Below are 14,433 nucleotides of genomic sequence, written 5' to 3'. Positions count from 1 at the left end.
AATAACACAGAGGGCCAAAGTGGATGGGTGTATAAGGAAACAAAAAATACTACATATTTCATATACACACACATATATATATGAAAATATGAAACAGCTAAACACCATAAAAGGAAACACATCAAATGTAAACACAACTGGTGGCCAAACAATTAAGTACAAGATCCTAATTTTCTTACAGCATTTACCTCCAAAGCGCTCTTTTGGATGGAACTAATAATATTAGAAAATACTCCTTGCAAAATCTTACACATGAAGCTTCATGGAGGAATGATAACAGAGGTTAATTTAGATGTCAAAAGCAGTAAAATAACATACATATTACTATGACATTTATGCCCAGTATGACAAGTTTATTTATGTTTAAGCATTCAGTTTTGAAAGTTTACATTATTTAATCAATAATGTGATATGCTTTATTCATTCAGATCTTGTCCAGTTTCAGCGTTTTGCTCCAGAGTGGTGATGATGCTGTGAATTTCAACTTGATTGTGTGAAGTTTTAAGTCTCATTTTCTGCACACTGTGCTGAACACCATAAGAGAAGTAGATAATTAAACCTGTTTAAAAATAAAAAGACAACAATTATGGTCATAATCACACTGTTACATATTTTGCACATTTAATTTAAATAGAAATCTGTATTTTATGTGGATATTCTTCACATACCTACTGCCATCCATACTGCATAGCGGATCCAGGTGTCTGATCCAAGTTGAACCATAAGATAGACATTGACAAAGGTGCTAAAAGACGGAAGAAATGGCACAAAAGGAACCTGTAGATATGAAAGAGTAGACTTTCATTAAAGACTTAAAGAGCAATTGAAAATAATACTGTGTTGTTAAATGTGCTCCCAGTTAATTAGCACTTAACATGGCATACCATGAAAGCAGCTTTGCTTGTACTTTGTGGTTGTCTCCAGATGATCAGGACAATGAGGACTAGCATCAGTACAATCACACATACACAAAGTAAACTCCACCACTGAAGAGCCTGCAGGGAGTCTACAGCCCCAGATAGGAAGAGGCTCAGGATGATAGCTAAAAAGACTGGGGAACATCCATAATGTCAATTCCAATAATCATTAACAATGAAAATCATGTTTTTACAGTATGATATTTAAGGAGGATATTTAGAAAATCACTTACTAATAGAAACAGTTAAAACAGACACATTTTTTGATGTCCGCGTGGTGGCTTGTGAAGGAGGACATAATAATCCACTAAGTGTAAAAGATTCGGCTTTGCTTAAACTTGGGTCCTGATTGCCATCAACTTGGTACCTGCAAAAATAATCAAATACAAATGAATGTGCCACATTCACACAACATTTATTTCTAAAAACTGCCATAGATGAGAGCTAAACAGGGCTTTTACCGTAGGTATATGTTTATAACCTTTATGTTACATTCTGCTTTGTTGTTTTTCCCGGTTCATGTTCATTTTTTGTCTTTAATACAGTTTAATATTAATGTTTTCAATGCACTTCATGTCAATGCCTTCTGATTTCATTATCATTTGTTATTTTCAGCAACTGATTCAAGTGGAGAAAACATGGATTCTTCATTTGGAAACTATACTGTACTTGCAAGCTTTTAAAAAATTCAGTGTTTGATTCTAGTGAAGGTGTGAATGAGGAAGGGAAAGATAAAGGACATGCTGAAAAGAAATTAAGGAGGTTGGTATCAAGCACTAAAATCTAGCCAGTCACAGCCAGTTTACAAAGCCAGTGTACTTCTTGTGCCTGTCCCAAGCCAGATAAATGGAGAAGGTTGTGTCAGGAAGGGCATCTGATGTAGAAACTTATTTTTATGTCAAATTAGAAATGCTAACCACAAACATGACTTCTATACCAGATTGGTCGTGGCCTAGGTTAACAACGACTGCTATCAGGGATATTGACCTATGTAAGGAAACAAAGGACCTCTCCCTGGTGACCTGGATGACTGACCACTGTTTGTTAGACTACAGTGTATGTGCATCTGCTGTGGAAGTATTTATCAACCAAATAGTTCAGCATCAAGAGGAGTTATTTCATTATTTCACCAAGATTAGAGTAAGAATACCATGTGATAATGACAACAATTCTTACCTTAATATGAGAACACATATGGCGACAAGTGTGTAGGCAAAGAGGGTTCCAATTGACATCATGTCAACCAGTGCCTTCAGGTCAAACAACAAGGCCATGATAGCTGCAAAGTCATAATTCACACAAACATACATCCTTTCTGTAATATCTTTATTGTACGATTCTCCAGACTTATGTTTATTCTCATTTGACTAACTACCACAAAAAAAATCCTCATATGTGCAAACATACGTGGCAATAAGATTCTAATATTGATTCTAATTTTACCTGCTACAACCCCAGATGCCAATGTAGCTATGACAGGACTTTGTCCGTCACTCATTTTACTGAGAGGTCTAAAGAGCAGCCCATCCCTGGCCATGGCAAAGAGAACACGGGGCATCGGGAACATTGATCCTAGAAGGCTGCAGGAGAAAATCAAATAACTCATCAACAATCATTTAAATGAAGTGAATACTATTCAAAGATATATTGAACTGCAATGATTGCTAATTTAGTTTTAGTTAGTAGAGAGTGTTGGATTTGGCTTGCTGTGTTTCATACCTTGTTGACAGTGCACAGAGAGATCCCACAGCCACTGCATACTTTGCAGGGTCCCAGCCGATGTATGTAAAGGCTGCAGGCAGTGGGCTGTGAACGCTAAGTATATAGTATGGCATCATAAGAGTCAGGGCAGCAGACACACCAAAATAAGCCAGGAAGCAGATGAGGAGGGACACCACAATCCCAAGTGGGATCGACTTCTGAGGGTTTTGAACTTCCTCTCCTAAAGAAGAACAAAACTTGTTGTTCTAATGCTGCATTTCTTTTCATTCTCCTTCTGCAATTGACCATTGTTTTTACTGGCTTTACATCTCAAGAGTTATGCAATGAGCGGATACATTGTACCTGTTGTGGCAATGCAGTCAAATCCAACAAATGCATAAAAGCAAGTGGCTGCTCCCGCTAATGTTCCCTGAAAGCCAAAAGGGAAAAAATCCCCACTGCCATGTCTGCTGGTTTCATTCAAGAATGTGTAGTTTCTGTGAAGAACACACACATGTTGTTATATGGTCATGCAAGCAGCTTGAAATGTAAAAATGCAAAAAATAGTCCATACTCATATCCATTTAGGAGAGTATCTTCATTGATGTACCAGTTGTTGATGTCCCCCTTTATAAAGCCAGCCAGGATGACAAACACCAACACTAGGATGTTAACTGCTGTAAAAACCTTGTTTACAATGGCTGACTCTTTAACACCAAATGCAAGGATCCCTAGAAAGAAAACACATACAAAATGTAAAGTTACACACTTTAGTCAAAGATGTATTCTGAATTGTGATCATATACATATACAATCAATCTCTTGTGGTTAGTTATGTACCCATAAATGTCAGCAGTACAAACATTTTGCAAAAAGCCATAGGCTGGTGGAATTTGCTTCAATATCGACAAAGGTTGATGTACAGATGTAACAATGTTATGTAAATACAGAGAGCTGTGTGAATTGCCTCCTGCAAACCTTCTACCATCATACTGGCCCCAAGAATCTCACCGTCAGCACCGGTGCTCCCCTGGGATGTGCTCCCTGCATCAGTGCATCTCCTTACTATTAAACCCCTGAACATCACAGATGACTCTGCGGCCATCAGAATCATCCAAGATGACAACTACGTATCGACAAAAGGGTTGGAGGGCAGGTGTTCTGGTATAGACAGAACTACCTCTAAATGAACACACTTAAGATTGCAGAGAAGACAGTAGGCTTTATTAGTAACCCCTTAATACTAATACCTACTTGATGTTTGTTAACACTCTTGTGGTTATGGCTAACACTCTTAACCATCAAATCAATTCTGATTATGAAACTTGCCTGCCAAGAGCATTATAAGACCAGCTGCAAAGAAGTCTGGGTAGGGAGCTAATCCAGGTAAATCCATCGCAGCCTGTTTGCCCAGAGAGTTGGCAATGACATTTCCAATGAGATCATCGAAAGTCCCACTCCATGCTCTGGCTACACTTGAAGTCCCTGAAAAACAGAAATAGATACAACAGGGGCAAACTCTAAGAGACAAAAAAATAACATAGTCAAAGCAGTGAAGACAAAGATAACAAGGCAAAACCTTTCAAAGATGACAGCATCCATCACACACATTGCATGCATGCAGAAAGACATTGTCGTTACCTATGATGTAAGACAGCAACAAGTTCCAGCCAGTGATAAAAGCCCATATCTCGCCCACAGTCACATAGCTGTAGAGATAGGCAGAGCCAGTTTTGGGAACACGAGCTCCAAATTCAGCATAACACAGTCCTGCGAATACGGAGGCCACGGCTGCTATCAGGAAAGAGATTATGATACTTGGCCCAGCCACGACTCTGGCCACTTCCCCTGCCAGCACATACACACCGGCCCCAAGCGTGCTGCCAACCCCAAGAGCCACCAGGTCTAGAGTGGTAAGGCACCTCCGAAAGTTGGACACTTCACCATCAGGCTCCAGAGGTTTCCTCCGGGACAGGCTCTGCAGGAACAGCAGTATCTTTGTACCAGGCATCTATTAGTTGAGATATTTTGAATTAATCACGAGGATTATTCAAGTCAAAGCAATACAAATATAAGTACGGACTCAAAATATATTGTTAAGACACTCAGGAACAGCCTGTAGTCTGAGTCATTGTGTAAATGTCAAAAATAACAAAAAGTGACAGTCAAATAAGCTAATTTAAAAGTTCAGTATCATAGATAGCAGATTTTTTTAATAGTTAAATTAACAACTATAATCAAAATTGATGCCATAGTACATATGAGGCAGTGTTGAAGACCTGTTCAGGACCCGCGTCTGTGATCCTAACGGAGGCGAGAGAGCTTTATTAGTTTAGTTTTCATGTGAGACCTGGTGTCTTTGTAAAACACAACTCACTCAAGAAAGTCCAAGCCACCTAACCAATAACTACGAAATGTCACAACAATAATGCTGGCAGTAGTTAACTGGATCCATAATAAGATGTATGTATATGATTATGTAAGCTGTGAATGCCTAGTTAATTACCAGTCCGTGAGAGGAAAACAGTTCCCTGGCTATGTTGCTCCATTACCTGAACATCATCTGCTATTGTGAGCCAGTTGGAGGAGAGTTGTTCCTGATGAGGAATGCAATATTTTCTATGCAGTGTTCTGATCATGCATGTTGGGGGAAAACGGTTGCTTCTTTGTTGTCCATGCAGACTTGGTGGCAATGTGTCCTAGCTGCTGATTATATAGCTGGTTTACTAAATATATGGTCCATACTGTATTCTTATCTAGCAGTGCATTCATGGCCAACAAAGGGTTGACACACTCTCTGGACTCGTGTTTTCAGTTTCTTTTAAAATATAGCTCAATGCTATAATACTTCATGTACAACAACAAATGTGCTACATATTTTGCGTTAATATGTTTAGTTTAGTTAGTAGCTTATTATACATTTGTTCAGCACATTATAAAGCTTTTCTGCAAAACACTTAGTTCCCATCCATTTGAATATAAATTCCCCATTATCTTAAGAAAAACATCCTTACCTTTTCGGCTGAATACTGCAGTGTATGTGGCTATGCTTAGATCTGTCCAAGTCCACAGTTTGTGTGAGGATAAATCCATTCAACACAAACTCTTCACAGACCAGCATTTTTGACACCTTATGTTACATTTCAGACTTATGTGCCATTTCTGAAAGAGACAGGAACAGAATACAGACATCTCAAGCAATAAGATATGCCGTATAAAGCAGTTAAATGTTCAGTTTGACTTTATCATGACTGAAGTGTTTATATCATTTACTCCAAATATATTCAGTTACCCTATTCCTATGTGAGACTCCTATATTTTAAAGATAAGGAAAACAGTGGGGTATGCTTTTGTGATATTTTTGATAGAAAGCTGACAACATTAAATGAATGCTGCATGAACACCAATTCATTGCCGTTTCATTTAAACTGATCTGCTCTCACTAAATGGCATCTGAATTTGTGCAGGCTTACATAAAATGTGCTTCATTATTTTGATGATTTGCCCTCTACCGTGTTCTATCATGTTACTTTACGTTGAAAGTGGCAAAAAGAAAAACACATCTCTCATCATTCTTTCTCCGCATGAGAGTAGTGTTAATACTAACGCACCTTTGGTAGTGGCTTTATATTTATCTTTTGAGGAATGGGACAATATTCCAGCAGCTATAAAGATTATCACTGAAGGAAATTGTAAAGTAAATGCAGTTAACTTTAACTTAAATTATCTTCTTTGTGTATGACGTCTCTTGGATAAAAGAAGGTTTGTGACACGGATAAGTCAACATGCTGTAAACTGAAATAGTTTTCACTGGAGACATCTGCTCAGCAACAAATGGAAGACGCGTTCATTAGAGCATGAGGATCCAGCTAATTGTTTTAGGAACTTAACCATGCAATCCATTGCTTCTAGGTTCCTGGTATAATGCAATGTATAATAAAGTGCAAATTTAAAGCGACCAGGAAATCTGATCACTGGACGTTGCACAAATGCAGAGGCAGTTATCAATGATTTTGTTCACATTTGTGGCTTCAAATCGTGCTTTTTCATGTTTTTTCGTGCACTGTAGAGCACTAAAATTCAATTTCAGATGTGTTTGGAATTTGTTTTTCCATAACAACTGACTACTACACATTAATGAACGCCTCACTTGAAAATAGTACCCTATATACACCTGTAACTGTATATAATCACTAATCAAGCTAACCTTCCCAATTCTTCCTCTGTCACTTTACGTTGGGATTACTTTAGTTCAGGGGGAGTGAACTGTGAGTAGACTTCATTAGCTGAAGGAAATGGACAATCCCTCTCTCTGTTAATGATTCATTTGCAGAAAGAGGTTCAGAAGCTGGCAGTATTGTCCAGTGAATTCATTCAGCACCCAGGATATTTTGGAAAAAGACAGACAAAGCTGCAGACAAACAAACATATTTAAGTAACGCTAAGAAGTACAGGTGGTAAGTTTTATTTTGTCATTTTCCATTTGTTTCCATTTGTTTGTAGTTTCAATAGTTTTTACTTTGGTAAAGTAAGTAATCATTCCATGTATTTAATCATTTTATATAACCCAGCCATTAATTTCTCTATGTCCATTATTTATGACTGATTGATTTGTCACTAGAAGCCACTAATGTAATTTAATCGAATTTATTTATCACTTTTCACCAAAAAATAATTTTGCCAATTAACTGTCTTTTTTATTGTTTTTATTTTACATTTGCAAGTAATATGAGAAGAATAGTGTCTGTGGATAGTGAAAGATATGGCACGTTTAAGACATTTTAGTTTAATGAAGTGAAAAGCCCATCTGCTTCTCTATAATGAGGCAAACAGTGCTCTTAGAGGTGTTAGTAACTCCATTATCACAGCTCTGCTCCAGCATTTTTCCAGCAGTATTAGTCAGAGGCTGTGGGACTGCTATGACTTTTCTCCATGGTGACTGGGTTGACTGGCCACAGCATGAGACCAAGTGCTTGCAGGAAGGAGAGTCATTAGAGTGTAACTTAGCTCTCGGCTCATGTAAATCATGTGTCTATTTCAGTTCAGATAGACATTTAAGCAGCACAATATTAGTCAGATCTTCTTAGTAAAGAAGTTAAATCCAATGTCCTGGAAAACCTATGTAGGTGAGTAGTCTTGCTGAAGCAGGAAATAGGGCCTGAGGCCATGTTTGTTTCACCATTTCTCTCACAGTTTAAATGGAAAGTGAGCTCAGGGATTATTAGATAATGCCTAGCACCCAATTCCTTGCAATCATGGTCTATTTCCCTAATCTAAGAAAGGGATAACGTTTTCTCCATTCTTCCAACAGGCAGGAATTCTCATCAGTGCCAACATGAAAAACACAAAAAAGCGCTGTAGGCAGATTAATGGGAGAAGAAAATACTGAACATTTCTTCACCCTGGGAAATCACAGACACAATCGTACCCATCAGAAAGAAAAGAAACATGAGACTGCCTCTGTATTTTGTGATACTTTTGGGGTCCAGTTATGTGATTTCAACTTATGGGCCCCGTCAGAGAGCACAAATGACCGGTGATATTTTACTTGGAGGGCTTTTTCCCATACACTTTGGTATTGCATCCAAAGATCAAGACCTCGCAGCTCGGCCAGAATCCACGCAGTGCGTCAGGTAAAAGTAAAAATTTATGGCTGGTGTATTCGTTGACATGAAGTGTTTTTAAAACAACAAAATCTCAGTCATCTGAATCTGTGCCTCGTTCCCTCGTTTGCTTTTACAGGTTCAATTTCCGTGGTTTCCGTTGGCTCCAGGCTATGATTTTTGCGATTGATGAGATTAATAACAGCAGCACACTGCTGCCCAACATCACACTGGGATACAGGATCTTTGACACATGCAACACAGTGTCAAAAGCCTTAGAAGCTACCCTCAGTTTTGTGGCCCAAAATAAGATTGACTCACTGAATTTAGATGAATTTTGCAACTGCACTGATCACATCCCAGCAACCATTGCAGTAGTAGGAGCCGCTGGATCTGCAGTCTCTACAGCAGTCGCAAACCTACTGGGTCTTTTTTATATTCCTCAGGTGAGTAAATGAAGTGGCTACACACATCACATCAGAGTAAATAAAACACTGCAACCTTTTATTTAAAACAAATAATGTCAAAAATCAGGAACATAAAACCTGAATGCTGTTTGATGAATAGAATCACATAACATTGTAGTGACTGAAGATCACTGGTTTTAAGAATCGGAAATGAGGAGGACATGATGTAAACCTGAGAGATTGCCTAAATCTTGTGTGTTTCAGATCAGCTATGCCTCTTCTAGTCGCCTACTGAGCAACAAGAATCAGTATAAGTCCTTCATGAGAACCATTCCTACAGATGAGTACCAGGCCACAGCAATGGCAGACATCATTGAGTACTTCCAGTGGAACTGGGTCATTGCCGTTGCCTCAGATGACGACTATGGACGCCCAGGGATTGAAAAGTTTGAGAAGGAGATGGAAGAGCGAGACATCTGCATTCATCTAAATGAACTTATTTCTCAGTACTTTGAGGATCATGAAATTAAAGCTTTGGTTGACAGGATTGAAAACTCCACCGCTAAAGTAATTGTTGTGTTTGCCAGTGCCCCAGACGTTGAGCCTCTAATCAAAGAGATGGTCAGGAGAAACATCACAGACCGCATCTGGTTAGCCAGTGAAGCTTGGGCAAGCTCCTCCCTTATTGCTAAACCTGAATATCTTGATGTTGTGGTAGGTACTATTGGCTTTGCCCTGAAGGCAGGGTACATACCACGCTTTAGAGAATTCTTACAACACGTCCAACCAAAAAAAGACAGCCATAATGAATTTGTCCGAGAGTTTTGGGAAGAAACATTCAACTGTTATCTGGAGGACAGCCCAAGGCTCCAAGACAGTGAAAATGGCAGCACTAGTTTCAGACCCTTGTGTACTGGAGACGAAGACATAACAAATGTGGAGACCCCGTACCTGGACTACACACACCTTCGCATCTCCTATAATGTTTATGTTGCAGTTTACTCCATTGCACAGGCCCTGCAGGACATTCTCACATGCACACCTGGATATGGACCTTTTGCTAACAACTCCTGTGCAGATATAAAGAAAATGGAAGCATGGCAGGTAGAATATTGCACATTTAGATAAAAGCAAGGAAAGCAATTAAATATCTGATTTACTTATATACTGTGTATGACTCATTTAATTGTGTGGTACTTTGTCATAATGTAGGTGCTAAAGCAGCTCAGACACTTGAACTACACCAACAGTATGGGTGAAAAGATGGACTTTGATGAGAATGCAGACCTGGCAGCAAACTACACCATTGTAAACTGGCACAGGTCTACAGAAGATGGCTCCGTGGTGTTCCAGGAGGTTGGATACTACAATATTCATGCCAAGAGAGGAGCCAAACTGCTAATTGACAAGACAAAAATTCTTTGGAATGGATACATTTCAGAGGTCAGTCAATCAGTGGATGCATAGTAGTGTCTCTTCTCATTTGACCCATGGTACATAGTCCCAATAGAAACATAAGGAGGGAAGTACAGCAATGAATGACATCATTTAAGCTTGCTAACAAGGGAATACTGAAATTCAGCTGTTTCAGCACTTCATTTCAGAAAACCTTAAATAGGGCGACAGAAACGAGCGAACATAACACAGACATATCAGCTTTTAAGCCCCCGTGGAAAAACTTGCTAGCAGACAGTCTTCCAGTTCACACATCCAGTAGAGATAGATCATTAATTTGGAATCATGTTTGTCTGTTACAGCTGACAACTACAAAAACCACACAGTGACAGTTAACTAAAATAGTAAAGTTGTGATATTGTTGTAGTCTTCATAAAAAAAATATATTCATCACATTGTTTACACATTGTCACTGGATACAATGTTATTACTTAAATGCCTCTTATATATATTGTTTTAAAGATAAAATTATGTCAACCATGGGACTTTGCATTACTTTGACGTCGATCATGTTTTTGAACATTTGGGGGCAGCAGAATCAGCTGTTAACAATAGGCTTTTCATTCTGTAGGTGTCATGTCAGCAAACATTTGGTTTTATACATAGCAGACACAGAGAATCCTTAAACTTTAATTCAGAGTTGTGTCTCTGTTGACCAATATTCAACAAACTTGGTTCTCCACCAGCGTCAGAGAAACTGCTGGCTCTTCCAGTCTTTCAATATATCATACAGTTGGTTGACTTTTCTCTCTGTTTTAAACCCTACAGGTTCCATTCTCTAATTGCAGCGAAGACTGTGATCCTGGAACAAGAAAGGGGATCATAGACAGTATGCCCACATGCTGCTTTGAATGCACTGAGTGCTCAGATGGAGAGTACAGTAATCACAGAGGTATGGCGATTCCAAACATTCAGTGTTTCTTCTATAATCACACTTTGTTAACGTTCCATTTTTAACATTGATGGTCTTTTTTTATCAATACAGATGCCAGTGTTTGCACCAAGTGCCCAAATAACTCCTGGTCAAGTGGGAACCATACGTTCTGTTTTCTGAAGGAAATCGAGTTTCTCTCCTGGACAGAGCCATTTGGCATAGCTTTGGCCATATGTGCAGTGCTGGGTGTTGCCTTGACTGCCTCTGTGATTGGAGTCTTTGTCAGATTTCGCAACACCCCAATAGTGAAGGCCACAAATCGAGAGCTGTCCTACGTCCTCCTGTTTTCACTAATCTGTTGCTTCTCCAGCTCTCTAATTTTTATCGGAGAGCCGCAGGACTGGACTTGCCGTTTACGTCAACCTGCCTTTGGGATCAGTTTTGTTCTCTGCATTTCCTGCATCCTTGTGAAAACTAATAGAGTGCTTTTGGTATTTGAGGCCAAAATCCCTACGAGTCTCCACCGTAAGTGGTGGGGACTAAACCTGCAGTTTCTCTTGGTATTTCTGTGCACATTTGTCCAAGTCATGATATGTGTGGTCTGGCTTTACAACGCCCCTCCTTCTAGCTACAGGAATCATGACATTGATGAAATTATTTTCATCACATGCAATGAAGGCTCTGTAATGGCTCTTGGCTTTCTTATAGGCTACACATGCCTCTTAGCAGCTATATGCTTCTTCTTTGCATTTAAATCACGGAAACTTCCAGAAAACTTTACAGAGGCCAAGTTCATTACTTTTAGCATGCTTATATTCTTTATTGTTTGGATCTCTTTCATTCCAGCATACTTTAGTACTTATGGCAAGTTTGTCTCAGCCGTGGAGGTCATTGCTATACTGGCATCAAGCTTTGGGATGCTGGCCTGTATCTTCTTCAACAAGGTCTACATAATCCTCTTCAAACCCTCCAGGAACACCATAGAGGAAGTCCGATGCAGCACCGCAGCCCATGCTTTCAAAGTAGCTGCCAAAGCAACACTCAAACACAGCAAAACTTCAAGAAAAAAGTCCAGCAGCATCGGTGGATCTTCTGCCTCAACTCCATCTTCATCCATCAGCCTCAAGACCAATGGAAATGACTGCGACGCCACTTCAGGAAAGCATACGCCAAGGGTGAGCTTTGGTAATGGAACAGTTACTCTGTCCTTGAGCTTTGAGGAGTCACGGAGGAGTTCTCTGATGTGACAGTTTGTGTCTCCAACTCCAGTTTCATCAATAATGAATTAGTCCACGAATTAAAGGGGTGTATTTTGGACTTAAATTTGATTAGACCTTTTTATCTTTCTTTTTTCGTCTTCATATTTTGACAGAATATATTGTACCTGAGTCCTGTGACTTTTCTTATTACATTATAAACCAGATGTACATTTACTCTGCTAATATTAGTAAAACATTTTCTACAATTAAAAACATTACACTGAATCCTTAGGTTTGTTTTTGGGTTTGCTTTTTGTTTTCTCGACAGGGCTATGCACTTATCTGCCCATTAGAAGAGAGTTATTCAAGACAGAGCTTACTCCCCTTACAGATATTCTTTTTTTCTAATATTACATTTGGGATTTTTTATTTTTTTTTGTTAGGATCAGAATATAAGAGAAACCTAATAAACACACAGATGGGGGTCGACAGGGAATTTTGGTGTTGGTCTTTCAAAGAAATGTCTCTACTAGCAGCTTGCTTATCACAAGGGCCTGACAACTGCAAACACTGGAGCCCCATCTCGCATGTCAATGGCATTCTTGCAATGGGCTTACAATACAAAGTAGTCATGTCTTTACAATATGCAAGCTGTAAAGAGAGGAAGAAGGAGTAGCTGTCTGATTGTAAACTGTAGAGACTAAGCTGTAACTAATTCCTCAGTAGAAAACTATTGACCTATGAAGTAAGCAAAGAACAACAGAATTCATATTATTGCATTAGAAACCAAATATTTGGTGTACATACCGCATACATGAGCTAAATCTTGAAGCACGATTTCCATGGGAGAACAACACAGAGGAAATCACTACTCGCAAGAAGTTTGCTACGTGGCACATTGGTAGTGGGAACATGTTTGAGGACAAACAAAATCAAACATGAAATATTGAAGAGGAGCATGAAGCACTGCATGCCATAGGCTCCAAGGCCTTAGGACCAACTCCCTCCTTATCATTTGGTGTCTGGGGAATCATAGAAGCAATGGCTGACACCTGGGTTGTTGTAATTGCAGGGTATCTGCTCTCTTTCCTCTAAGTTGCCTGATTTGGTTGATTTAATTTTAGTTTTCTTACACTAGGATACATTCACTCATCATACATCGATCAGGTATAACATTATGACCACCTTCCTAGTATTGTGTAGGTCTCCCTCGTGCCTCCAGAACAGTTGAGACTCATCAGAGAATGGACATGGGCCTTCTGAGGGTGGCCTGTGGTCTCTGGAAACAGAATGTTCTTAGTGGGCGCCTTTGGGTCTTATGGGTTGAGGGGAGGGGCCTCTGTGGATCATCCCACAGATACTTGATCAGTTTGGGATCTAGTGAATTTGGAGGCCAAGTCAACACCTTGAGCTGTTTTCAGTTTGTTGTTGTTGTTGTTGTTCCTAAAGCGTTTTTGTGTGTGTATCTGTGTCAGGCTGCATCCTACTGGGGATGGCTGCTGCCATCAATGAGTGTCATTGTTATGGGGTGGGGGTGCCTGGTCTGGTCTAGGTGGGTGGTACAAGTCGAAGTAAGATCCGCACAAATGCCAGGTCCAAAGGTTTCCCAGCAGAATCCTGCATTATCCCAAGGTGGTCAATGTTATTTACTTCTACTGTCAGTTGTTTTAATTTTGTGGCTGATCGGTTTATTCACACTACAGGCATTATGTGTTTGCTGTCTGCACCTGCAATGTATTTCATTTTTAAAATAATACATTTCCTAATTTAAAATATTCATGTGTGGTCTCCATATTTGTCATTCATTTGAGCCGGGTTTAGATAATATCAACAAGTACGCCAACATTAAAACATCATCCCCAGAGTGAAGTACCTTAAAGAGAACATCATGAATTCCAGCTGCTTTGCTGTCTGGACAGCTCAACACCAAGAAGAAAATGAAAGTTTATCAGGGTATCAGGGTAATGTCAATGTGGGTGTCCACAAAATGAAGATTGAGAAGGGCAGTACAATTAACATCAAAAATGAAGGAAAAAGTCATACAAAATGAAATCAAAGCAAGAAAAGTCACTCTACAGTCACTCCACAGTCAGTAAAAGAATGATAGTACAAATAAAATCAGAATCAGAATCAGAAAAGACTTTATTGCCAAGCATGTTTGTACATACAAGGAATTTGTTTTGGTGTTGTTGCACCCATTATGCATAAACAAATAAAATTAAATAAAATAAAATTGGGAGAAGAACCCACGCAGACACAGGGAGAACATGTAAACTC

The 14,433-nt window shown here is 39.3% G+C and overlaps 2 protein-coding genes across 2 annotated transcripts; one reads left to right on the top strand and one right to left on the bottom strand.

Annotated features, from left to right (window-relative positions):
• Positions 1-348: 348 nt before the first annotated feature.
• LOC311502377 (cationic amino acid transporter 2) lies at positions 349-5,073 on the bottom strand (the record flags this gene model as incomplete). The annotated part of the gene is given in 13 exon segments (XM_084564567.1): positions 349-559; positions 669-777; positions 885-1,051; positions 1,151-1,284; positions 2,094-2,196; positions 2,361-2,497; positions 2,637-2,859; positions 2,982-3,115; positions 3,193-3,349; positions 3,948-4,103; positions 4,260-4,629; positions 5,027-5,028; positions 5,031-5,073. Coding segments are annotated over 13 exon segments (1,878 nt in total). The 3' UTR covers positions 349-416.
• Positions 5,074-7,690: 2,617 nt separating this feature from the next.
• On the top strand, positions 7,691-12,236 carry casr (calcium-sensing receptor). The gene is made up of 6 exons (XM_084564566.1): positions 7,691-8,251; positions 8,361-8,667; positions 8,893-9,732; positions 9,841-10,071; positions 10,852-10,975; positions 11,069-12,236. Exons 1-6 carry the CDS (start codon positions 8,067-8,069, stop codon positions 12,202-12,204), a joined length of 2,823 nt encoding a protein of 940 aa, XP_084420692.1. The 5' UTR covers positions 7,691-8,066; the 3' UTR covers positions 12,205-12,236.
• The last annotated feature ends 2,197 nt before the right edge of the window (positions 12,237-14,433 follow it).

The sequence above is a fragment of the Chelon labrosus genome (genome assembly GCF_963514085.1).
Source record: "Chelon labrosus genome assembly, chromosome: 17".
Lineage (NCBI taxonomy): Eukaryota > Metazoa > Chordata > Actinopteri > Mugiliformes > Mugilidae > Chelon > Chelon labrosus.
This window is presented reverse-complemented; position numbering and strand designations above follow the sequence as displayed.

What these genes read in the sequence shown, in the direction of transcription:
- casr (XM_084564566.1), top strand. Translation starts at nt 8,067, where the DNA reads ATGAGACTGCCTCTGTATTTTGTGATACTTTTGGGGTCCAGTTATGTG. An exon ending in GTCTTTTTTATATTCCTCAG is followed by an intron (nt 8,668 to 8,892) that starts GTGAGTAAATGA and finishes TGTGTGTTTCAG; the next exon opens with ATCAGCTATGCCTCTTCTAG. An exon ending in AGAGTACAGTAATCACAGAG is followed by an intron (nt 10,976 to 11,068) that starts GTATGGCGATTC and finishes TTATCAATACAG; the next exon opens with ATGCCAGTGTTTGCACCAAG.